Below are 27,723 nucleotides of genomic sequence, written 5' to 3' on the forward strand. Positions count from 1 at the left end.
AATTACTGAAAAAGAACTTATACTAGTTCATTTTGACTTTCTTTTAAAATTCAATGTGATTTTTAGAAAATGAAGAAATATCATTTCAAATATTTATTCAAATAATGTTTGTTTTCATGACACGCGGACATACATATATTTTAATCTGTGATGCTCTAGTCTGTCACCACAGAAATGATACCTTGATAGTTTGACAGCATTATGATTCTTTTCTACAAATGTTATTATAAATCACCTAAGTGAGTATAGAAAGCACATGGTACAGTAAATGTTAAATAAAAAGTACTGTCAGGATTTTGAGGGTAAAATAGGAGCCAGTCACTGTACACACTAGCTCCTGTGTATAATTTTTTTGAAAGAATATTCTACAGATTCCCCACTTGGAACTCAGGGGTTGGTTTGTTTCACTCCTGACCATCTCTGTCTTTTTCAAAGTTCTGATCACATTTACCAGGAGAAAAATATCCTCTCCAATCCTCCTGTCCTCATTGCAACACTCATGCCCATCAGTGGCATTTCGTGACATTCAATTACACATTTTCGTTCTACTCATCCCCCTTGTTAGTCTTCCCAGGGTTATCAGCAAAATGCCCGCTCAGTGACCTAGGGATGTCTGATTGTCTCAGCTTTTTCACTTAACTTACTTTCTTTAAATGAAATCTGATTCCCTTCATTACACTGCTTCCTCTACCCTTCAGTGTTCTTAAATTCAAGGCTGAGACTTTTACCCCATTCTGTTCCTCTCCTATTATCTACCCATCTCACTCCCCACCTTACTTTAGACATGAAACAAGAATTGCTTAAAAAGTACAGGTCCCTCATCTGTCACTATGCAGTAGGTCTGACCAGCACTGGAGTTAGATTCCCCTGCCCTGATCTGTGATGCTTGGGGAAAGATCATGTACCTATGCTGATTGGAAGCACTACCATATATGTACTTCTTATCAACTTACTCTCTCTCTTTTTTTGAGCTACTGCCAGTCTCTTCAATTTTAATTCCATACTCTTGCCCTTGCAGATAATCTAGCCCTCTGCTCACAAAGCCAGATATAAGTATCTCCAGATTATCTTTTCTCTGCTTCCAACTTGTCTGTATTGTCATACATTCTTAAGTTTTTATCTAGTCTTAGAAGAAAACCATGTGCATTTTTGTCTAAAAATAACCTGTTGCCAGTTCTTGATATGATCCCTTCCTGTTTTCTGACTCTTGTTCCTCCCTCCCATGATCTTTGATCCACCAAATCCTCCCTTTATTTTAACTCAAACATCTCTCTATATGGGTAATGTCACAACTGTCTACAAACATGCTGTTCATTCTACAAACTGCTTCTTTTGATCCTGCCCAGCTTTGTGAGCCCTGAAAGTTATTGTCTAATCTCTCACTCTTCACTTACTAACAAATCTAAAAAGAACACTATGATTCAAGAAAACATGATTAAAAAAATAAAAGAACAGATTTTTTTCTTCATTTTGTTTCTTTCTCATTCATTCTGTATTCACGATGCTGAGTACATACATTAGCAGAACTTGCAACATGTAGAGATTCAAGAACTGGTTACGTGAGTATTAAATTCTCAACCAAATCGAAGACAAGGTGTTTAAAAATATGTAATAAATAAAAATGGGTTAAGGAAAAGACAGAATGAGGGAACAGGTTTCACTGGTGGGAAAAATGGAGGAGTTGGTGGTGCTTTCCACTTGAGTCCAGTGAGAAAGTCTTATTAGATCCCTTGAAGGGTGATATGTGTTTCCTGCAGTTGGAGAGACCAGTGCATTGATATCTCTCTTAGACCTGGCAAATCTAACTGAGAAGAGACAGTCTAGCCAGGTTTGGACAGATAAGCTGGAAGACAGTACCCTGCATATCTTATACTCCTAGAGTTCATCATGACGAGGAAGACTGTGTATTTCCCATGACCAGATGAAGACCACAGGGAAGAGAGACAGGGTGGAATTGTCTTAGTGTTTGCTCAAAGTACCATAAAGAGACCTGTGTAGAGAAAGGAACAAGATTCCTGTGGGCAGAACTAAAGAGCAACCAGTTGAATTGAAAATGCATCTGATTGCACTAAAACAAAAGGCGAGTGATACCTAATGGTGAGGAAGAGATCAGTGAAGGAGTCAGGAAGGTACCCCTGTCAGTGAAAAGTCAGTTTTATGTATATGCAGGACCAGAGACAGTAGACTGCTTTGGGTGGTGCTAGCCCAGTGAGTTTCAGCCCTTCTAGCAGCCGCCACATGAGAGAGGAGGCTAACCGAGCTACCTTCTTTGGCTATAGACTTGCTGCCTTCATCATGTCCTTGCTAGATGAAAGAGAAAGAAGTATGCTCTTGAAAATGTCTGTTCTTTAAATAAAGATTGGAGTGTTGACTAATATACAGGATTAGGCATTCTATTTTCTGAATTGAGTTTGCATTTTGCAATTTAAAGTAACTGTAGGGCATTCTATTGCCTGAGAAAGACCAGAAAAGCCATGTGACTGACTCTTTTTATATCCACGTGGAACATGGGGAAATTAGCTCCATATTATGAATTTAAAGGGTCAGTGAAAGGCAAAAGGAAAACTGATTTATGATTGCTCCTCATGACTCGGGGGTTTTCAATGTGCTGGTCATTTCATTGTTTCTCTTGATTTCTTAAAATCATCTCTTCCTTTGGACTCTGAGATTGTACTTCTTGGATTTGTTTTCTGTCTCTTTTGCTGGCCACTCCTTTTTAATATGTCCTTTCAATTTTTACCTCTGTGTCCCTGATTTCAGCCACTGCATACATGTATGGCTCTCAGACATATGATCCGCTATTCAGATGCATGCCATGTACCTGTAGCCAGCTGTGTCTCTGAGTTTTACGCTTGCAAGTCCCTCCTGCATTTCATTTTTAATATCGCCAGCACAGAACTAACAATTACTTCCTCGTCTCTCCCCCAAATAAAAATGTCTCACGCCAGCTCATGCTATCATCATCTTGGTGAAAAAGAAATAAACCTTCAAATAATTATTCAAGTCCTAACTTCCCAAATTTGAGTGGGGCTTAGGTTCTTCTCAGGTTTGGCAGAATTGGCTCTGCTGTTGAGTAGAATGAGTCTATAGGCTTCTGCTGGAAAGTGCTATGGAAGGTAAGAGCTACTGTATATAATGCAGCTGCTCTAAAAAGAATAAAAAGAATAAAGCTTCCCGTGGACATATGGGACCCAAGGAGATCAGCAGGATTTGTCTCTTACTAAATCAGTCATGTGGAATGCTGGTAACTTGACTTGACCCTCCTATCCCACTGATGAATTCAGCTGTCTCTTTTCACTTCAACATTGATGATTATTAGAGGGGTCCTGTAGCACAGAAGGGCATGGAGGAAGATATTTTAACATGTGGCAATGAGAATCGCTTGAGTTTGGACTTTTGTTCCACACTGAGATGAGATAAAAATGGGTTTTCATATGTTTTTCCATTCTTCTTTTGAATGATACTGTTCTTGAACCTTTTTTTGACTTCTGGTTGTTATTGTATATACACTAGCATTAGCTACATTGAAAATGTTTAACAAATGTTAAGATGTATGGGTTCCATCAAGTATAAGAAATTTTTGTTTCTTGAAGGAAAAAATTCACAGTAATATAAATGTATACAGATATGCAGTAGAGGAAAGCAGCTATGCTGCCCTGATGTTAAAACAATTTTTTTAAAACAAGGTAGATTCAAAATCAGTTGAATGTACTTTGAAATCTAGGTACTGTGGTAGGTTATTACAAATATAAATGTTTACATTTGTAGAAATTACAATGCAGTAATAACAAATGGAAATTAAAATATCGATTTTCAAGATATACAGTAAATTATAAGTATTTTATTGTTATCATTTTATTTCTTCATGAATTTGGAAAATAACCTCACTTCCTCATCTGCCTACTTCACATTTTCCTTACCTTCCTCATGCTCTATATGTTGTATATAACAATGTCTGCTATATTGTTTTCTCTTCATTTATTTTATACACTTTTTTTGTATTCTCAAGAGCAAAATAAATAAAATAAAATAGATCTCACCCCAAAACTACACAACCACAACAAAAATCCGTGCAACACAGCAATAACTTTCTCTGACCAAGCTGGAAAATCATTTGTCTATTTCCATCTAAGTGGTTTATTCTTCAGAAGTTACTGACCAGAAAAAGGGGGCATTATTTTAAAAAGCTAATCCTGGTGCAAACATTACTCCATTTACCTCTGACACATAAAGCAAACAAGATTTAATCAGTATCAAAAACAATGAAGCAAAAAAAAAAAAAGTCTGCCCACTGAAAAATCAATAATGCAAAAAAGTATATAGTGTTTAACCCAAAAACAATGAGACAAAAACGGGCCATATTTAATTCGTCTCACTTGGTATGGATACCCATATTTGACACCCTGCACTTACTGGCACTGTCCTCAAGTTGACCTGTAGCTATGACTGCACTTCCCCACAGCCCCCAGGACTGCTCCAGTTCATCTGGTAACCCACAGTTTTCTTACATAACGACCATACATCACAACCCCCAAAAGTTTCTTCCCTAATGATATATCCTCTCTATGTTCTATGGGACCTTGTTTCAAGCCTTAAGGAGCTAGGAGTATCACTATTTGTCTCATTGACTAACTGGCACACACTGAACTTGTCCATAAAGGATAGGGCACCAAGGCTGGTTAAGGAGTCTAAAGGCTCACACTTCTAGAGCATAAAATAAAGGGAAGCTCTTTTATGCCCAAATATTTTTTGGTTTAACTGGAAATGTTCTACATTTCAGCAGTAGGTTATAGATTTGGTCCAGTAATCTTTTCACAGGCCTATTTCTCATTGATCTCAATTGGTCTTTTCTCTGAGAACCAGGTCAATGACTTCAAATGAAAGCAGATAACTTTCTTGTCAACTGATTTCCTTTTATGGTGTGATAATGGAAAAATTAGGGAGTGTGCCTTATAGATTCCCTCTCCTCAGTGACTCTTTGTCAGACGGCTGGCTGTCATCTAGGGTGACAGGGTAAATGGGCCACAAGCCTGTCATCATCTGGCAGCCAAGCCAGGGCTTTCTCACAAGGTAGTGGCAGAGTTCCAAGAAAGAGAGCAGAAGCATGCGAAGACACTTGAGTCCTGAACAGCCAGAATGATACTTTTACCTTACTCTACTGGCCAAAGCAAGGCACAAGGCTTGATCATGACTGGAAGTTGTGGGGAATAAACAGACTCTCCTGTGTGATATGTAGAACTATACAGTTAGCTGCAAAGGACCTGCACAGAGGGAGGGGTGAAGAGTTGTGATTTTGCAGTCTCCTATGGCTGCCAAATTCTCTGTTAATATAGATGATATATGATCCAATAAGAAATATCAGTTTTCCTATATTAGTAGCATTTATTCAATATGATGTAATAGGAATAACACCCAATTGGACATCAAGGTATCTAGGTTTCAGTTTTGTCTATTCCACTAGACCAGATATAGTAGCTTCCTATTGCTGGTGGAAGAAATTACCTCAAACTCAGTGGCTTAAAACAACATGAATTTTTATTATTCTACAGTTCTTGAAGCAGAGGTTCTAAAGGAGTTTCACTAGGCTCAAATCAGGCCTGTGTTTCTTCTGGAGATTCTAGGAGAAAATCTATTTCCTTGATTTTCCAGCTTTTAGAGGCTACCTCCATTCTTTAGCTCATGGCTCCTTCCTTCATTTTCAAAGCCAGTAGAGCAGTGTTTTCTTGAACCTTTGCTTATGTCCTGACACCTTTTCTCTCTGACTCTTACCCTCCTGCCTTCTTTTATAAGAACCCTAGATTACATTGGGCATACTCGAATAATTCAGGATAATCTCCTCCATCTCAAGATCCTGAACCACATCTTCAAAATTCCTTTTACCAACTCAGGAAATATTCATAAGTTTGGGGGAATAGAACTTGGGTATTGTTGGGGTGGGCATAATATGGCCTGCTCTATCAGAGTTCAGCAATCTGTAGCCCGGGGGGTCTGCCACATGTTTATGTAAATAGAGTTTTATTGGAGCACAGCAATATTAATTCTCTCCATATTGTCTGTAGTTGCTTTCACACTACAGCAGCAGAGCTGAGTTACAATAAAGATCATATGGCCTGAAAAGCCTCAAATATTTACTATCTCATCCTTTATAGATAAAGATTGCTGACCTTGTAACTAGATTTACTGTCACCTTGGGCAAATTATTTAGTCTCACTAAGCATAATAGAATCATAACTTTATAGACTGGGAAAGAACCTTAAAAGTAATTTTGGTTAAACTCTACCTTATACATTTCTCTGCATAAATTGCCTTTTCAGAATAACTGGCGAATGGCCATTCAGCTTCTGCTCCAACACATGGAACTGAAAGGAGCCAGCCCACTATCTCATGAAGTAGCTCATGTTTATTTCAACCAACTGTAATTCTGCAACAAATAGAAATATATTATTTATATTGACCAAAAAGGTGCAGTCCTTTGACTTTTGCCCAGTCTTATTTCTGCCTTCTGAGACCATAGAGAATAAGTGAACTCTCTCTTCTATCTGAGGGTGCTTTAAAAATTTGATTCTGCTGTCATATTTTGACGTTATTTCATTATTTGCATAAATATGTGGAGTTGTCCACCAAGGAGAAAGAGGCAATGTTCTCCGATCAGAACCTTGATAAGCACGCTGCCTAGATTTAGCTGTCACTATTGCCTGGAGGCAAGGGAGTCACTGCCCCAGGTCCAGTTTTTATGAGTTTCTTTATTTGTGCCTGGGAAATTCACCAAAGAAGATGGGTTTGCACAGTTAACTTCTCCCTTTCAGATGAGGCTCTCGTATTTCGTCGTTCAATAAGCCATGTGAATATGGCTTTCAGCTCACACAACGTGGATGCCCAAGCCTCAAATCCCTCTCCTGTAATTCTGATTCCAGCTCCAACGTAATTCAGATACTGTTAGTAGGCTGTAACTAAAGGCAAACTAAGCTCAATGAAACCACGCCTCCACTGCAATGGTGAAATGTATTGTTCATCAGGGAAAAACCAGACTCCTCTAGAGGGCACTGTAGCACACACCAAATTCTGTGAACTAAAAACACTACTCGAAGGGAATCTGAACAAATCAGCTCTTAAAGAAAGCTATCTATTCCCTGGGGGTGAGGTTAGCCAGGGAGACAAAGTTAAGCCAATAAAAAAAAGGCTCAAAAAAGCCAACTTGTTATTAGAGTTACAAACCACGTGTGGATAATCTCTGGTATCCTATCCTAAGTCTAAAGCTTACCTGGTGCTTAATTCTCTATTAATTCCTGTGTCTGGCAATACTTACTGAATCCTTACTGTGTGCCAGCCTTTGTGTTAGGGACTGATGGAAAAAAAAAAAACAACTCTGCCCTATTCCTCCAATCTACCTTGAAGTCTCTTTCTCTTTTGTTTATTAAGTATCCTTATCTTAAATCCCTTAGCAATTGGAGATCTCTTGCTCCTTTGTTCTTTATGTTGAATGATGTCCTCATCTTTCCCCATCAGCAGGTTAGAAGACCTGGAGTAACCCCAAACCCATCCTCCCTTCTCTTTTCAATTTGGCATCCCATTCTACCAATTCCGCTTAATATTTCTCAAGTCTATCCTGCTCATTTCCATTGCTTCTTGCCATGGCCCCAAGGTAGCATTATCTTACTTCTGCTCACCTTTCCAGGTTTATCTATCACCATTCCCCATTCTGAATTTACATGTAAAAGTTCTAAGCTGCTTATTTCACACCCTCTCCGACGTTTTCTTTTTTCTCTATTTTTGACCCTTCTCCAACTTGCCTTGCTTATTTCTCTACTCATCTATTAACATTCAGCCCAAGCATCTCCTCCAAGACTCTTAAAACTACTCTTACCATCCCTTCTTCTGCTACCAGACTAAGTAAGTTGTCCCTTTTCTGGACCTTTAGAGTCTGAATACATCTTTCTTAATGTGCTTTCCATTTTCTTGCATACAAGATTGTGAGCTTCTTGAGGACGGGGGCAATTCTACATGATTCATCTCTATATCCTTGATGTTTATTCCAGTCCAGGAACATAGCTGGCCCTCAATGAATGTTATTTATGTCAATCAATATTGAAATCAATTTGATAGTACCCATAGAGCTGAGCCCCAGATGGAGGAGGGGTGTACAAAGAGAAATGTCAATAAAGTGACCTATATATCTTGGGCTGTGTCTCTGGGCTTTCTACAGTAGTTCTACCTCAGAAGATGAAGTTTCTGACAGGGATGTACATTATTGAAACATATTCCTTTTATTAATAGTTATGTTTCTTCAACAGTAATAATTAGGATAACACTTCCTCTTACTGTTTGCACAACTGGAAGAAACTCCTGGGAAAGGAAAGTATAAGAGATTTGTGATATAAGAGACAGAGGCCAACTTCTTTCCCATTGTAATCAGTAAATACTGAGTTATATAAGGGCCCAAAGAGAACTATCCTAGCAAAGTGCTGGCAGAGATTAGTGATGCTTTACTCCTGTTTTGTTTACCATAATGAACTGGTCAATAAACATCACAAATTGTTTATCTATATAAATCTTGACAGATTACTCTTTATGAAATCCATTTAGCAAGTGAGGTTTTCCCATAAGGATGAAAAATGAAGATTTTAAACAGATTGTGGGAGAAGCTCTGGCTGTACCAAGAGAGTCAGTGTAATAAAGGTTTCCTTATATTAATATTACAAAAACCATTTATCCTGGCAAAATCAATATTGCAATTCATCTTAGTTTGGTGTTTCTCTTTCTAAGCTTAAAATGTCTTTTCCTTTATTATGTATAATTTTGTTTTAATAAATGTGAAATATATTTCATTTAGGAGGTACTCTTGAGGAGAAATAACATAAAATGACATCAAACTTGTAGCTTATTTGCTAAAGAGTCTTGGAAATGTTTAAAATTATATTTGAGTGGCTGAGAAATCTACAGGAATCATTTTACTTAATCCTTAATTACAAAATTATCCCCAGTGTCCTTTGGGCTAGAAACAGACTATAATATTCAGTAAAGTCTTCTCCTGTGAACCTCATTTAGGGAAAATTCTCTCTTACTTAAGTCAAGCAATTATAACAAGTCAGATAAGTTGAATATAACAATGGCTGGGATAAGAGAGTATAAAATAAAGAATAGACACATTTAATTGCTCAAAACATTGCACGCTTTGACTGGAAGAAAATATAACTACATCAAGGCAAGGAATTATGTTATACACTGGAAGCTATTACTCTAAATGTACTGTATGTAAAATAAGTGTGATTGTCTCATGAGTGAATGGTAATAAAAACTGAAATACTCAAGAGACACTTAATCATGAGTGGTGCAGTTATACACATACACACACACACACACACACACAAATTGAGAGAAGGTTTCCTCTTATTGTTTATGCTCACTAACATTACATTAAAAGCCTATAAACAATAGACTATATAATAGCATATAATGAAATTAAGAACAAATCAAGTATTTTTGCATCTATAATTTCATTTTAATTATAATGCATAATTTTCTTCAGCTTTAAAACTTAGCTTAACAAAACATCTATTTGAAGTGGAATTCTGATGTAATGTGCATAGATAAAAGACCTAATACAGTTGTTTGAAGGGGAAAAATGTCCTTTTATCATGACCATAAAAAAGGGCAAACTACAGTACAGTGGTTTTGAAGAAAAACTGTACTTTATTTATTCCCAAGGAGATATTAGTCCATAAAACAAATTTGCAGCTTATTTGGCAGCCTTAGCTTTTATCAACCTTTTTAAGGGTGTTGAATGATGACCCGAGAGATCACACTGTAAAAATTGCAGAGGGGGAAAGTAACTCTATTCATTCAGCATCTTTATTAGAACATATAGGTGAATCCATTTAATGTGGTTTCAAATGTATCACATGGAGAGTACCTTTTTAATGGTGAATGGCCTTCTTACACGTGCTGTTTGCTTCTCTAATACTTCATGGCACCAAAATTGCTTATCCTAATCAGTGCCATTGGCGTAAGCTATGTGTTTGAATAATTCACTCCGAGGGAACAAATTTTAGTTTCTATCATGGCAAAATACCACTACTGGTATTTTTACAGGCAACTTTGGATCCAAGAAATTGAAGTTGCAGCAACGTTATCTTATTATAATTATATCATTAGCATCGTTTCATAAATCAGAATAATGCTGTGTTCTCCAACTGTTGTGGATAAATGAGTTTTGTGCATAACATAGAAAATGAGATATAACCCATATTAAGGTATGAACAATATTTGAACCTGTCTTCCTCAAGCAATTTTTCTAGTAAAATTTAGTCTTCATAGAATTTTAAGATTTTTTAGAGAGAGCAATTATTTACCCCTGGTATTCTATTTTGTAAATGGATAGTCACTTAAAAAGATAATTTTATGGGTACCTAATCCAAATTTTTAGATGACAGGAGAACTGCTTTTTGTAAAAGTAAAATTTATAGTGTCCTTAACTGAACAACTGGATTCAAACTAATCCATAAAATATATTGTGGCATGCGAAAAGCACTATAATATTTTTTTTTTTTTTTTGCTGTTAGTTTATAAAGAGAAAGCTTTCTACAGGTTTTATCAGGAGCAGCATTTTTATAAAGATCTTTTCTGTTTTGTTTTATTTTATGTTGATTCTTTGCTTGTTTAGCTCAAACATTCTTTTCAATACGTTGACTAAAACAGACCATCTTACTCAACAATGCTATTGGTAGGTGTAACTTATACTATGAATTATTAATCTAAACACTATTCTCTTTGATGGTTTATTTGTCTTGTTTTCAGATGTCAGCCATGTAATTGTCATCTCTCAGGAGCCTTGAATGAAACCTGCCACTTGGTCACAGGCCAGTGTTTCTGTAAACAATTTGTCACTGGCTCAAAGTGTGATGCTTGTGTTCCCAGTGCAAGCCACTTGGATGTCAACAATCTATTGGGTTGCAGCAAAAGTAAGTAAACTCTGGCTTAGTGCTGGTGTGAGAAGCAGCATCGTACAGGGACTGCATCTCATTGTTTTCTTTCTCCATTTAGAACCCAACAGAAAGTCTTAGTGCAATGTGAAGAATGTAGGTAAGAAATGGGAAAAAAAAATACACTGAATGAAATATGTGTGCTTTTCCTTGATTAGACAATTGGAAATGATAATACAATTATGTTCGTAGCAGGAAATGTACAGTGGTTTGTTGGAATGAAATCAACAGTGAGGTGATTAAAGTCCTGGTTTTTCCCAGGACACGGGACTTTCAGTGCTAAAATCAGGTCGTTACTGGTTAAACTAAAATAGTTGCTCACCCACAAAAAGACGTTTCTAGGTAAGATTTTTTTTTAAACAAATAAAGGGTAAATTTTTGTTTATTATGAGTACTATAGTCTTTCATCCCCCAAAGTTTATGGGCACTATTATACTATTTGTTGGTTATTGATACTGTCATAATTAGTATCATTGTTTATCACAGCATATGAATCACCGTATAATTGATTTTTCTTTCTATTTTGAGTTACAGTCATTGTTTAAACATCTCTCACATTTTTATTTTTAATTCCTTAAAGCCTAAGATTACATGTAAGTATCTTTTGACTTCTCAACAGCATTCTTCTGTTCCTTGAATTGACCTCACAAGGTCACCTGCAGTTCTACAATTTCATAACATATTGACCATTTTCCTATATTGACTTCAAGATCATATATCCTTACCTTTTCCAGAATTCCTAAGAAAGGCCTGCTGGGAACATGTGGTAGGAGCCCTCTACAACATATTGTGCTATGCATATTCTCCTTAGGGTGTCCTGAGACTGTCATGAGTCACAATGATAGGAAATGCCGCAAGTCATGACAGATCATCGCAAACCAGCATGCCTGGAACTCTGTTAGCTACATTTAAGGGGAGAGGGAGAGAGATAAGTAATGGGATATTGGACTCCACAATATCTGTACTAGATTTTGAGGTGATGGAAAGCAGGGTGTAGCTAGTGATTAAAAAGACGTATTCATATTTTGCACCTGTGTAGTTTCTCTTCAGCATTCCACATTTCATCAGTCCCTCTGGATTTCAGCATAAGTAAAACTGTAGGTATTTATGTTTCTCTTGGGAAATAACTAGCATAATTCCTTTCATGTATAAATCCAGTCTAAACACAAATCTCGACTTCATTGGCCACTTAATTACTATGTGTCATTTATTGATTTGTATGCAACAAAAAATTCTAACATTTTCCCTTTGGATATGAGTGGTAGATCATTATTTATGTGGAATTATGATACCTAATCCTAGTGACTTCTGATTGGTTCTGCCACTAATTTTGTGAAAATATTGGCATCTTTTGATGAGATAGTTTTTGCTACCTATTCTTTCTTGCATTTGAGACATAGTCTAGGAATTATGTCTCAGGCAAAATTGGATAGTTATGTCACTGGAAACCTAGCCTGTAATTCTTAGTAGTGGTAGACATTTGCTTTTATATTTTATTACCTGGACATTCTTTCCAAGTGTTTTCTGATTTGTCAGAATTTTTAACAAACTTTCACATTCCTAATGATTCTTCCCTGAACATATTCCTTAAGATTTTTTAATCTCTTTAAAATTATGATATATGGTACTGAGCACAGTGCTTCAACTGCTTGTGGTTGTTGCTCCATCTGTTTTAGGTTTTTATTTAGCAAAATTTATGAAACACTGTGTAAAGTTAAAAGCTCAGCATCAGCAGTGGCAATTTATGAGAAACAAATGAGATAACAATTCCTGCCTTCAAAGGTGGTCAAAACAAAGCCAGAGTGATGGATACTGACAATCGGAGGGGAGCAGAAAAATGTAAATGGTGGGATGAGGAGGAAGGGTTTCAGTCTTCTCTCCTGGTCCAGCTTGATTTTCACATGGTATTTGTGCTTGATCTTAACAGCAGCCAGCCAGAACACTGGCTTCACAAAGATATGATGAGATCGAAAGGAATGTAGCGCTGTCTATTGTTGACACAGTGAACTACCTCTGGCTAGTATTTGTTTATGTATCCAACAGATGTCAAGAAGTGTTTTCATTTAAAACTAAAATTTCTCATAGTATCCCCTTACACAGTTTGGGAACTGTAGGATTATAACTTTCATTATACTTCCAGGAGCCACTAGCAATAGCTTAGTAGTACCATCTGTGACTTTTGGTGTTGTTGTTGGGCTCTCAGGGTAGGAATCCTAGCATGTGATTTCCAAAATGCAAGAGGATTGAATTAAAATTAGACCTTTTCTTATAGTAAATTTCCCTATTGGATGATTCATTTCTTTCCTATAAATATTGGTTTCATGCTTTCAAAATGATAGTTATTCTTCTTAATGGGAAGCAAAATAGGAATTAATATAAGTAGTCCTATTGTCTGTATGCTTTCCTAGTGAATGATATTCCAGTTTTTTCAACTTTCTATGAACATAACTAAAATTATACACACACACGTATACAATTAGCCACTTATGTTTAATAGTGTTTGTCTTCTTGACACTATTCTCATTGTTATTTATTCATCTTTATAGCCATATTTTTTCTCTCTCCTTATCAGAGAGCCTATTCTAGCTCTCCTTTTATGCACAGCTTTATTAAAGTATCATTTACATATTATACATTTAACCACTTTAAATATGGTTTGATGGATTTTAGCAAATTTATATTTGTCCAAACATTACTATAATCCAATCGTAAAACACTTCTGTCATTTCAAAAAAGTTCCTTTGTGCCCATTTTCAGTCAATCATGACTCCCACCTCTAGCCCCAAACAACTAGTTATAGTGTGTTTGATGAGATAATTTTTCCCTTCCCAGGAGTTCTATGTAAATAAAATTATACAACACTTCAACTTTTTACAATGTACAGGCTTTTGTATGTGGCTTCTTTCTCTTAACAAAATGTTTTTGAGTTTCAATCACATTGTTGCTTGTCTCAGTAGATTATTTTAATTCCTGAGTAGTATAGCATTTTATGGTTATACTATATTTTGTTTATCCATTGATCAGTTGAAATGTAGGTTGTTTTCAGTATTGTTCTATTATGAATAATGCATCCATGAACATATAGTTACAAGTCTCTGTGTGGACATGCATCTTTATATCTCTTGAGTATACCTGGGAATAAAAAGGCTAGTTTGTATAGGGAATGTATTTTTAATGTTTTAAGAAACTGCCAAATTATTTTCCAACATGGCTGTATCATTTTACATTTACATTAGCAGTTTATAAGAGATCCAGTTACTCTATGGCCTCAGCAACATTTGGCATTGACTCTATTTCATTATAGCCATACAGTGAGTAGTAGTATCTCATTGTGGTTTTACTTTGCATTTTCCATGATGACTAATGTTGAACATCTTTTCATGTGTATTGTGATTCATGTGTTTTCTTTGGCAAAGTATCTTTCCAATATTTTGCCCCTGTTTTGAGTTGTTAGTTCTCTTGCTGAGTTTAAGAATTCCTTATTAATTTGGGATAAAACTTGCAAGTATTCCTCCCATTCTGTGGATTGGTTTTTCATTTTCTTCATGGTATACTTTAAAGAGCTAAAACTTGTATTTTCATGAAGTCAGTCTATCAAGCTTTTCCTTTATGGGTCATGTTTTTGTGTTCCATCTAAAAATTTTTGAGTTGACTTAATGTTAATTTTTTTTCTTAGTTTTTATCTTTAAGTTTTACATTTTAAAATGTTTACATTTAGGTCCATGAAATAATTTGAATTTTGTACATGGCTTGAGTTAAGCTTGTAAGTTCTTTATTTCATTTTTATTTTTTGACGCACGAATATCCAAATATTCCATTAACATTTGTTGAAATTGCTATCCTTTCCCCATTGAATTGCCCAAGCAGCTATGCAAAAATACCGTAGACCCCATAGCTAACATCATATTTAATAATGAAAGACTGAGATCAACGATTGGACATAATTTATGTATGCCCACATATTAGGCAGGGCAGTTAATCAAGAAAAATTAAGTAAAAGTCTCCCAAAATTAGAAAGTTAACTTTCTTTACTTGCAGATGATATGAATCTATATATGGAAAATCCAAAAGAATTTATAAGAAAGCTACGAGAGCTAATAAGCAAATTAAGCAATGTTCTATGTTACAAGATCAACACACAAAATTAGTTGTGTTTTTATAACTCAGCAATGAACAATCTGAAAAAGAAATTAAGAAATCAGTTTCACTTACAATGCATCAAAATTTAACCAAGTTGATGAAGCCTTGTACACTGAAAACTGTGTAACAAACATGGCTGAAAGAAATTTAAATAATATAAATTAATGGAAAGATATTCCATGTTTATGAACTGAACGGCTTAATATTGCTAAGATAACAATTCTACCCAAAGCAATCTACAGACTCAATGCAGTCCTTATCAAAATCCCAATGGAAATTTTTGCAAAAATACTTTTAAATCTTAAAATTTAAATAGATTTGTAAGGGCTCCCTGTAGCCAAAATAATCTTGAAAAATAAGGCAGTTTGAGGGCTCATCCTTTCTGACTTTAAAAATAACTACAAAGCTACAGTAATCAAAACAATGTGGTACCACCATAAGAACACATATAGACCAATGGAATAGAGAGCCTATAAATAAACTCCCAACATATGTGTACAGTTGATTTTAACAAGGATACAAAGGCCATTTAATGGGGAAAAGATGGCATTTAGAACAAATGATACTGGGAAAACTATATCCACATGCAAAACAATGCATCTTACCTTACACCACACACAAAAATCAATTCAAAATGGATCAAAGACCTAAACTTAGGAGCTAAAACCATAAAACTCTTAGAAGAAAACATGGGGGAATACCTTCGTGACATTGGATTTCTTGGGGATTTCTTGATGATGACCCCAAAAGCATAAGTAAAAAAACTTTATAACCTAGACTTTGTCAACATGAAAAATTCTGTGCATTGAAATTCACTATAAGAAATTAAAAAGATGGTCCATAAAAATGAGATATAATACATATAAATTACATATTTAATAAGGGATTGACATTTATAATATATAAAATTCTCCTACAATTCAATAACAAAAGCCAAACAATCCAATTTAAAAATGTACAAAGAACTTGAATAGACATTTCTCTAAAGAGGATATACATATGGCCAATAAGCATATGAAATGAGGCTTAATATTATAGTAAGTTAGGGACATGCAAATCCAATCCACAATGAGACACCAGTTCAGACACTAGTTCATATCAATTTGATTGGCTATGATAAAACAACAGAAAATAACTTGGTGAAGATGTGGAAAGTTGAAATACTTATGCATTGCAGTGGGAATGTAAAATAGTGTAGTCACTGTGAAAAACAGTTTGGTTATTCTTCAAAAAGTTAAACACAGAATTACCGTATGATCCAGCAAATCTACTCCTAAAGTATAATTCATACAATGGAAAGAAGGAACTGAAACAGATATTTATATTCAAAAGATGCTAATACCATCATTATTCACAATAGCCAAAAGGTAGTGAAAACATAGTATTTATCAAAAAATAATGGATAGAGAAAATGTGGTATATACCCACAATGGAATCGTTCAGCCATAAAATGAATGAAATTCAAATATATGCCACAGCGTGGCTAAACTTTGAAAACATTATGCTGAGTAAAAAAAAGTAAGACACAAAAGGAAAAATACTATATGATCCCATTTATTTAAGGTACCTAGAATAGACAAATTCATAGATACCGAAAGTAGAACAATAGTTACCAGAGGCTGGGAGAAGGGAGGATGAATAGTCAATAGTACCATTTCCAAATGGTACATTTGGAATAATAAAAACAAATTCTGGAAATGGATAGTGCTGATGATTGTATGACATTGTGAATGTACTTAATGTTAATTAATTATGTACTTAAAAATGGTAAATTGGCTGGGCATGTTGGCTAACATCTGTAATCCCAGTACTCTGGGAGGCCAATGTGGGTGGATCATGAGGGAGGAGATCAAGACCATCCTGGCCAATATGTTGAAACCCCGTCTCTACTGAAAATACAAAAATTTTCTGGGCATTATGGCACATGCCTGTAATCCCAGCTACTCAGGAGGCTGAGGCAGGAGAATCACTTGAACTCGGGAGGCGGAGGTTGCAGTGAGTGGAGATGGTGCCACTGCACTCCAGCCTGGTGACATACCAAGACTTCATCTCAAAAAAAAAAAAAGTAAATTGTATGTATTTTCCTGATAATAACCAAACCAATTGTCCATAAAAGTGTGTTCCCTCTTCTCTTCCCCTGATCTTCATGCTTTTTCTTATATCAATGCCATGCTGTACTGATGACTACAGCTTTACAGTTTTGAAATTGAGTATTGTAGATCATTTACCTTTCATCTTGTTTTCCATCAGAATTATTTTGACCATTCAAGAGCTTTTGCACATCCATATATAGATGCTCTTTGACTTACCCTAGGGTTACCTCCCAATAAATCCACCATAATTAAAAATGTCCTAAGTCAAAAGTGCATTTTTTTTTTTATTTAACTATATTCCCAACTTACGGTGGCTTTATCTGAGGCAAGGAGCATACTGGATGCATATGGCTTTCATACCATCATAAAGTCAAAAAATTGGAAGTAGAACCACTGCAAATAGGGGACTATCTGTACATCATTGTACTACCTCGCCAATTTCTACAAAGGAGACTTTTGGAATCTGGCTAGAGGTTGTCTTAAATCTAAAGGTTAATTTAGATAATTTAGATGTAGAACTGACAACAGTATGGAGTGTTCCAACTCATGAAAATTTGGTGTCTCCATTTACTTAGATCTTTAAAATTTTTTTAGCAATATTGTACAGTTTGCAGTGCACTGGTTTTGCACTTCTTTTATTAAATGCATTCCTAAATCTCTTTGATGCTTTTGCAAATGAAACTGTTTTCTTAATTTTATTTTCAGATTAATTGCTAGTATAATGAAGGACAATTGATTTTATAAGTTGACATTGTATCGTGTGACCCTGCTAAATTAATAGTTTATATTATATATACTGTTATAATATAAAATAAATTCATATATAATAAAATAACATATGTAAGTAAACCCAACATTGTACTAATATAATCATTTTAAATAATTTTATATTTTTAAAATAACTTGAGAGGCCCTTGTATGCATCAGACATGTACTCAATTGAAGGTCAGCTTCGTAGTCATCCACTTGGGACCATGCAGGAATGGCACAGCAAACAGGAAGAGGGAGTCTAGAAGCCTGTCTCCACAGGGCAGTGCCCCAATTGAGAGAGAGAGAGAGAGAGATTGAGAGCAAATATGGCCCATCTAATGTTCCTGGTCTTTCTCTTTTTCCAACCAATCACTTGTGGAGCAGAGTCACGTGCAGATGTGTATTTCTTCCAGCATTGTTTTCTCTTCTGCATAAGTATTAAGAATGCAGTTCATAAATCCACAATGCCCTTCTTTTAGCAGAATGAGACTTCCACAAAGAATTTCGATGTTTGGAGCCCCACCAGCCATCATTGCTCTATGTTATTTCATCATCTAGTTTTGGACTTCAATAAGGAAAGCATTATCTGTTTTCTCTGTGTTTCCAAGAAACCTATAGTATAATTCCACCATGTTATTTCTATTCACTGTTCCTTTTATGTTTAGCCATGTGATCTCCAGTGTCTTATAAGTTCCATGCAGGATCTATGTGTGATCATTTTTCTATTAGGATGCTAAGATAGAAGTACTTTTCTCACTAGTATATATTATCTGTGTTTATTTATTGCCAAGTAAGTCACTTATAACTCTTGGGATTTAAGATTCAAGAATGCCTTGCAACATACTGGAGGGTGGGGGGGGAAAGAGTAGTATTTATTGAACAATTATTTTATACATATACGCACAAACATACTCCTACATATATATATGTACACATGTGCACACACACACATATCTTCAAAATAACCCTGACACGGAGACATTATCATCTTCAATATAAATGAGAAAAGGTTCAGAGAGTCTAATCAATAATTTGACTATAATCATACAACTACCAAAGTTCCCAAGCTGAGATTCAAGTTTGTGGTTCCCAAAGAGATGGATCCAGTCACAATATTATACTCTAATTCCATAAAAGAGAGTCCAGCATGTGCAAAGGCCATTCTTGGCAATTTTTATGAATGAGTATGTGAACATTTTCTAGGAATTCTATTTTAAGCACATAAAGGTTCAAGTTTTCCCATGCCCCGGATTTAATAATAATAATCTCAAAGTGTTGGTAAGTCATCTAAACCTTCTGGTTTATGAAAATTCCACTTTAAATACCAAAGGGGTACTGCTTATTTATGCTGTGGAGTCAGACAAGATCGAAGTTGACATGGTCATAGCAAGTAATCAGCTTAAATGTTTGGAAAGAGCCTATGTGTGTGAAGAACTTTTGTTGCCAGGGAAATTTTCATGTAATGCAAATCATTTTCTATACCCTTTGACATGGGAGTGGAACATCTATCTCTCTTTCATTTTCATTCATCCCCAAAGCATTTTGCTGCCTTAGAAAATCATCTGAAGGTCAGTTTTGATTGCTCTAACTCTGAAATCTGTTGTGTTCCTGATAGCATGCAGAGTTTTAGATGAAATCACTAATAGTCACTAAAAAAATATTAAATTGCCATGAATTGCAAGATTCTTTGAGAGTGCTGTAAATGAGGCAGTTTATGATCTCTGTGGTTCCACCGAGAACAACAGGATTTAAAATCCTAAATTAAAATCCGCCACTGAAAGGATCAAATGCACTGTCAGTGTTCAAACGATCAAAGTGACCATATAGAAAATGCAGGAATTCAAAAATGGAAGATGCTATTCGGAAATAATTCTTTTCTCATGTGTCATTTCAAAATTGTTACTACTCTTGTCCTATGTCTAAATAGACATGTAGACTGTTGGAATGTTGTTGTAACAATGACAGTTCTGAAGAAAAATGACAAAAGGAGAGCAATGAGCGTATATCTAGTTTGAATATTTTAAAAAATATGATATAAACATTATCTGCCTTAGGATCAGACTTTGTCTTTAGGAAGCCTATTCATAATACATGGAATTTCATATATTTTACATTCAGTGCTGTGTGGAATATAACAACTTATCCCTGCTCTGTTCTCACACCACCGTCAATATCGAATACTTCGGTGAACAAGCAATTGTGCAGTATTAATATCCTGCAACCCCGTTCAAGTCTTGCACTATATACCAGAAGGTAGTGGCAGATTCCACAGGTGAGAGCTCAGTCTCCAACGCTGCCCCCCACTTCTAACACCAATCACAAGCTCCAGGGTATTTTGCTTGTGCTTGTAACCCACTGGCTATAAATTGGGGTTCCTATGACTCACTCCTTGGGTTGAATTAATTTGGTAGATCCGCTCACAGAGCTCAGGAAGCTCTTATTTTTACTGATTTATAATACAGGATATTGCAAAGGATACAGATGAAGCAATGCATAGGGTGAGGCACGTGGAAAGGATACAGATGAAGCAATGCATAGGATGAGATGTGGAAAGGGGAGCGGAGCTTCCACGCCCTCCCTAGGTGTTCCACCCTCCAGGAACTTCCATGTGTTGAAGTACCTGGAGCTCTCCCTGCACCGCCACCACCACCCCACCATGGCCTCTTAGACCCTTTATAGTGACTTCATTGGATAGGCATGACTGAAGCTGGGACAACCATGTAGAAATGTGATTTTAAAAAAGGAACGGGATTTCATACTGAGTGAGGAAACCCAACAAGGTTGCCTATTCAGAGTCTTCTTGGCCTCTCTCTGAAGCATTCATTCCTCTAGGGTATGGGGCAGGACCCCTTCTAAAATAAGGGTCTTATGACCCACAATCAAACAAGGTAGGTCAGAGAATTTCTTTATGGCCAGCTCTAGGACAGAAAAGTGGAGGCAGATTAGAGTATATTTTTAGTGTCTCTGGCCTGCCTTGGGGAGAAAAAGGAACAGGTAAAAGCAGAACATAAGAGACAGACCTTGTTTTCTGAGGCCTACTTCTGTAGCCTAAAGCTCCCCAATATTGTAGCAAAAGACTGTCCTTCACCTGTATCTCTTATAAACTGTTCAAAGCTGCTTCAGGACCCTAGGATGAAAGACCAATACTTTAACAAAAGACATGCTTATTGTGTTAGTCACCAAGGAAATAACAAGGGCTATGGAAGTTATGAGCCAGGAACCGTAGACAAAAACTCTGTGTGTGTGTGTGTGTGTGTGTGTGTGTGTGTGTGTATCAGTATCGAAGTGCTCTTGAAATCCTGTCTTAAAATGTTATTAATTTAATTACATCTCTTAAACAGAGTTCATATATCTATTACACAGCATCCATCACTTGGGGGTCCTGGTGAATTAGTAACAGCCCTTAGTTGGAAGTCTTTGCCTAGTTTGAAGAATAACTTCATTTTAATGTTCCCTACATTTTCCATTTTGCTCTGTCCTCCACAATTCTATGTGCTTCAGATCAGCAGCCTTCATTCCCCTCTGGCTTTTAGTTCATTGATTTCAGCTGCTAGGAGAGAGACCCACCAAACATCTTAAGGGCAGGTGGAAAAGGAAGGCAGAATATTTAATTCCCTGATCCCTGTATCCATATAGAAGCAGCCTCAAGCTAGCTGCATCCCTCCACCAGTGGTCATAGCTTCTGTCAGGTGACGCTTCTCATACAATCCTTCCTGTCCCTGAGTTCTGTCCCCCTTTAAGCTAGACATAGTGCGAAGAGAAGAGTTAATGTAGCAAGACTGACTGCTTATTTTTAGAAAGGTCTGCTTACAAAGTTGGCCTTTGGCTGGCATCTGGATTCCCCACCATCCCCAGACTGATAAGAGAGGACCACTGCACTTAAACATTTGTACAAACTACACGGTTTATGCTTTAACACCTGCTTTCCTTGTGGGGGTCTTAAATTTGGGTAAATGCCAGACAGAGGCTGCTCATATGAACAGCCCCCAGTGCTCATATGAAACCCTGTGCACTGAGTTTCTAAGGAGCTTCCCTGATTAGCAACACTTTAGACACATTTTCATAATGCATTGCTGGGGGAATTAGGCAAGTTCTTTCTCTACTAGAAGAGAATTATTGGAAGCTTGTGCTTGGTTTTCCCTGGACTTCGCTGATGTGCCTTTTCCTCTTGTTGATGAATTCTTTAATCTTTCATTGTAATAAATCTTAGTTATGGGCAGGACTATATGATGAGTCCTGTGAATCTTCCTAGTGAATCATTAGACACAGGGTTAAGGTTTGCTTGAGGACCCTGACATAAATAGTGAAAGAGCTCTGCTGTTTCTATACCTGAGAGTACTGCACCATCTCTTTTGCCCACTCTTTTGAAAGTAGTTTCTTTGGCCGGGCGCGGTGGCTCAAGCCTCTAATCCCAGCACTTTGGGAGGCCGAGGCAGGTGGATCACGAGGTCAAGAGATCGAGACCATCCTGGTCAACATGGTGAAACCCCGTCTCTGCTAAAAATACAAAAAATTGCCTGGGCATCGTGGCGCGTGCCTGTAGTCCCAGCTACTCAGGAGGCTGAGGCAGGAGAATTGCCTGAACCCAGGAGGCGGAGGTTGCGGTGAGCCGAGATCGCGCCATTGCACTCCAGCCTGGTAACAAGAGCGAAACTCCGTCTCACACACACACACACACACACACACACACAAAAGAAAGTAGTTTCTTTATTAAGCCTTCCCCAGATTACTCTTTTTGAGTGTGCTTTCTGTTAGTGAGGCTTCTAGTGACTATAGGTATTTCACGTAAATATTTATTATATTTATGTGCATGAAATGTAGATATGTACGTGAAGATATATGTATTTACACGAAATATCTACATTTTATGTACGTCTACATTTATACATTTTTATTTTATATATATATATATATATATATATAATGAGATATAATGATATATATATATATTGAGATGGAGTTTTGCTCTTGTTGCCCAGCCTGGAGTGCAATGGTACGATATCGGCTCACTGCAACCTCTGTCTCCTGGGTTCAAGCGATTCTCCTGCCTCAGCCTCCGGAGTAGCTGGGATTACAGGCATGTGCCACCACACTAGGCTAATTTTGTATTTTTAGTAGAGACAAGGTTTCTCCACGTTGGTTAGGATGGCCTCTAACTCCCCACTTCAGGTGATCCACCCACCTTGGTCTCCCAAAGTGCTGGGATTGTAGGCATGAGCCGTCTTGCCGGGCTAAATGTATTGTTAATTATTAGATGGATTCTTTTCTGTACATGATATTTACATATTTCTTTAAAAAGATTAATGGTTTAAAAGTAAGGTAATACAGCAACCTGTACCCTCAATATCTTATTTAACGAGACTATTTGATTAGGTTGTGCTTCTCTAAATGGATGGAGGATTGTGCAACTTGTTTAAACTAGAAAGTAGTAGGACATACACTGGTGGTTGGTTGTCCTTAAAAATATTTAGCAGTTGTTTTTACCTTTTTCTCTGGGGGAGAAAAAGAAAGCTCACTCTCAAAAGTAGAGAGACTAAGGAAGATTTACACTGACAGAACGTAATTTTTTCCGTGATATATATTTATATTACAGAACATATTACTAAAGTAGTATGTTTTTTGCCTGATAAGCAATCACATTACATCGTAAAAACACTTCTAACAGGTGATGGTACATTCATATAGTATATTTAAATAGTTTCTTGATAATATTTAGATTATTTAACTTCCATAGCTATTTATATCACCAAACATTATTCCTTCTTTTACACTGTGCTCCCTGAAGCAAGATAAAGCATTGTGCTTAATGGAATGGAAAGCTTCCTCTTAAAACTCCAAAAATTATGCTGCTTAAATTTCAAGTTTCAGTGGAACTTACGTCATTTTTAAAATTAACTTTGTAAAAAATAAATGTTATGCATCCTTGGATAGTTTCTCAAAAAAAAGGCAAAGAAATAAATGCTTAATGTAGAACTATTGTGTTTTTTTACCCTCATCTATATTTATGCCAGCTGCTTTGACCTAAAAAGTTTTTTTATGCTTATAGATAAAAAGCTTTGTTTTAGAGAACTCATCCCTTTGTTTATTAATGTCTTGGTAAACCATATGTCTTCTTGATAAAGAATCCTGAATCAGAAAGGCCTCTTTGCTGGATATCTTACTTTGGTTTGCTTTTGTGTTTATTGATTGCTTTTGCTAATAAATGCTCTCTCCATTGTAATTTAGCTCCATTCCAGCAACCTCCACCCAGAGGACAAGTTCAAAGTTCTTCTGCTATCAATCTCTCCTGGAGTCCACCTGATTCTCCAAATGCCCACTGGCTTACTTACAGTTTACTCAGGGATGGTTTTGAAATCTACACAACAGAGGATCAATATCCATACAGTGAGTTTAAGGGTTTGGTAATAGAAAGAAATATTCTGAGAATTGACACATTAGTTAAGTTCTATGACATGAGGATAAATGCTGTTGTGGTTTCCTCTGGCACAGAGTATTTCAAACAGAGAAAGAATTACAAATTTCACTTGCAATCAAAGAAATGCAGTAAGAGTGAGATGCTTATTATCTGATAAATACTAATGCTTATCAAATTCTCAAAGGAAAAAAATGACCCCATCCAGAATTGATGGGAATGTAGGGAAGCTTGAACTTTTATAAACTGCTGGGTGTCTGTGTGAGTTCATTAGTACAACTTTTCATGTACAATAATTTGTTAAAATATATAAAAAATCTTTCCTTTGAACAATAACATTTGACTTAGCAAACCTACTTTCGCAAGTTTATCTCAAGTGAATAGTCATAAGTGGACACAAAAGCTGTCCATACCTAAACTATTTGTAATAGCAAAATACTGAAAATGATTCAGATGTTCAACAGTGTTTCAGTAAATTATAGTATATGGCATAACAGAATCCTGGTTCATTTTTAAATAAATTATAGGCTGTGATAGCCTATAAACTGATATCTTAGTTCACATGTCAATAAATGAAGAATGTTCATGACTTACCATTTAAGGCGGGGTCCCCAATCCCCAGGCTGTGGTCAGGTACTAATCCATGACCTGTTAGGAACAGGGCCACACAGCAGGAGGTGAGCAGCAGGTGAGTGAGCATTACCTGCCTCCTGTCACTTCAGTGGTGGCATTAGATTCTCATAGGAGCATGAACCCTATCGTGAACTGTGCATGCAAGGGATCCGGGTTGCATGCTCCTTATGAGAATCTAATAATAACTATAATGTGTTTGAATCATACCAAAACCATCCCTCCTCACCTCCCTGTGCTTGGTTGATGGAAAAACTTTTCCATGAAACCAGCCTCTGGTGCCAAAAAAGTTGGGGGCCACTGGTTTAAGGTAATTAAAAGTTATTAATCTAAGAATGATACTATTGTAATTTACAAATACTGGAAGACATAAATAGATCTAGTTTTCTCTAATTGTAAATATTATAGAAATTTTATCAAATAGTTCTATTATAATGAATTCAACTTTTTAAATTCTCAGCTTAAAGAACTATTAAATCTGGAAGTAGAGAACTAACACTGAAGCAGTTGTATAATTTAATATGCACATTGCTATTTCCGCAGAGATAGAACACAGCAACATGAACTTTTGAAAGAGGAAGGATATAAACAAGTCATGAAGCCTGTATTTACCTTTGTAACTTTGATGAAGCTTTTAAAGGAACTTGTAGCAATAAAATTATTAGAATTCATTGTCTTTAAAAAATTTTACTCAGGTGTTTAGATAGTTTCCCTAAAGACGGAATGAAAAATACAAATTTTTACATTATTCCAGCTCTATCTTCTCTGATTTTTCCTTCTAGCCATTTTTAGCTACACTCTAGTTTAAGAAATGTTGGAACAGCAATTCCAATTCGAGTTTCTATTTTGTTCTCTTCATTTAATACGATTTTCCAAATTCTGCTTTAACCATGCTCAATTAGTTAGAGAACGTATAACGCTATGTCAGAACACTGAAATTCCATAACCTTCCTTAAAACGGTGAGGAGGATCCCTTGTTTTAACATATTAATTGACTTTAATACTCCTGCATAGCATTAAGTTTTTATGCATTATACTGGGTTCCATTTTGCACCTAATTCGTATGACTTGAATTTAGCTTCTTATGTCCACCCCTTTCTTAGCTCTATGTGTCTCTTCATTATTCCAAGTCTTCTTTAAAGTTAATGGAAACTCTGAACTTCACGATGCAGATTGCAAAGGGAAATGAACATCTGTCTACATCTGCCATGTTGGCAAAGCATCCTAAAAACCTGCTACTAGAATGTTTATTTTCTTCCAAATATCAGCATGATCCAGGTGTCCTGAAACTTAAACTTTTGTGATAGAGAAAGAGAGGAGTTATAAAAATATTGAAAATGATTTTGAAGATGACAGTACCACTGGTTGACTTATTTCTGAAGTTGTGAATTAGGGTCACCGTATTTTCCCTACAGCTTCATGCAATAGCAAAATGAAACTTAAAACTGTCAATGATATTATTCAAGCCAGAGGCATGTTTTCCATAGTAACATATTGGGATCTATTTTATGGAACATTACATGTGAGTACAACACTCTGGCTGTTTTTCACAATTGCACTAATATGGAATCCAAATAACAGTTTCTTACATAGTAAATGTGTATTCATTCACTAATCAGACATTTATATAATCCTATTAAACAAGGTATTATTTCCTAAAACCTTATTTTTCATTAAAAATGCCACTTCTGGCATTTCTTGACAATCACTGTAATTAATGATGTGAAAATTATCTGCATGATGGCATTTGAACAGTAAGAACAATTGGTTAACACTGTCAGAACTTCGTATCATTCTAATAATAGCCTCATGTTTGTTACTCTATTTCTAGTGCGTGGCTAGCATGTGTAATATGTAAAGGAAACACTACTTATATTCAGCTGGATGAACACAAATCTTTGGGTTAAATAAAGGCATTAGGAATTATAGGTGGAGAATCATTGAACTTTTCAAAGAAAATTAATAGTGTTGTCTTCCGAGCAAGTTTGATCGTTTGTCTGAGACCTTTATAGAATTCCTTTTTAGAATGGAAACTTTTTCTAGCTAGCCTGATGTACTATGGGATTTTCTAGGACAGTATTTTCCATTCTAGGATCATGATATACGGGTGTACCATCTTTAAGGCTTCCGAATTATTTGTTATTAGTAACAGCACGCTAATAATGGTGACTAATTTTGAAGATTGTGAACTTTAAAAAACAAGGTGTATGTTTATGTTTTATTTAAGGTAGAAGTCAAGCTAGCACTTTGGGAATCATACATAATCAGCCCTACGTTATACCTCCCATAGCCCATTCTGGGTTGCTCATAGGTATCTAATGTGTCATGGGGAAGGAAGTGAACAGTTACTGGAGGAAAATAGCACTGTTAGTGTTGCAGGTTTTGAGAATGGAAAGTATCTCATACTGTTTTTTGGTATTGTTTCTATTTGTGTTTGGAACTGAAGGAGCACCAGACATAGTAGGCTTATCAAATTTAAAAATTAGAATGATATTCATTACTGATGAAAGTCAGATTAGAGACAATATCCTCTTTCCTGCAGGAAGACAAATTAGAAGAGAGAAAAATCAATGGGCTGATCTGAACATAATTTGCTCCCTACCCCCCGACTCCCCAGATTCACAATCAGATGAGTTGTTCCGTATTTGGGATGGCATGAGTGGGGAAGATAGCCCCTAAATGTCCCATTAGAGAAATTCTTCCTTGGGAAACCAGAGGA

General features: G+C 36.2%; 1 protein-coding gene across 1 annotated transcript in view; it reads left to right on the top strand.

Annotated features, from left to right (window-relative positions):
• Nucleotides 1-27,723, top strand: part of USH2A (usherin) — an 815,757-nt gene that overhangs the window by 189,861 nt on the left and 598,173 nt on the right. The window contains exons 15-16 of the mRNA XM_002760516.6: nucleotides 10,795-10,958; nucleotides 24,188-24,346. Of these exons, the coding sequence (XP_002760562.4) occupies nucleotides 10,795-10,958; nucleotides 24,188-24,346 (323 nt within the window). The remainder of the gene's footprint in view (nucleotides 1-10,794; nucleotides 10,959-24,187; nucleotides 24,347-27,723) is intronic.

This window comes from Callithrix jacchus, chromosome 19, assembly GCF_049354715.1.
Source record: "Callithrix jacchus isolate 240 chromosome 19, calJac240_pri, whole genome shotgun sequence".
Lineage (NCBI taxonomy): Eukaryota > Metazoa > Chordata > Mammalia > Primates > Cebidae > Callithrix > Callithrix jacchus.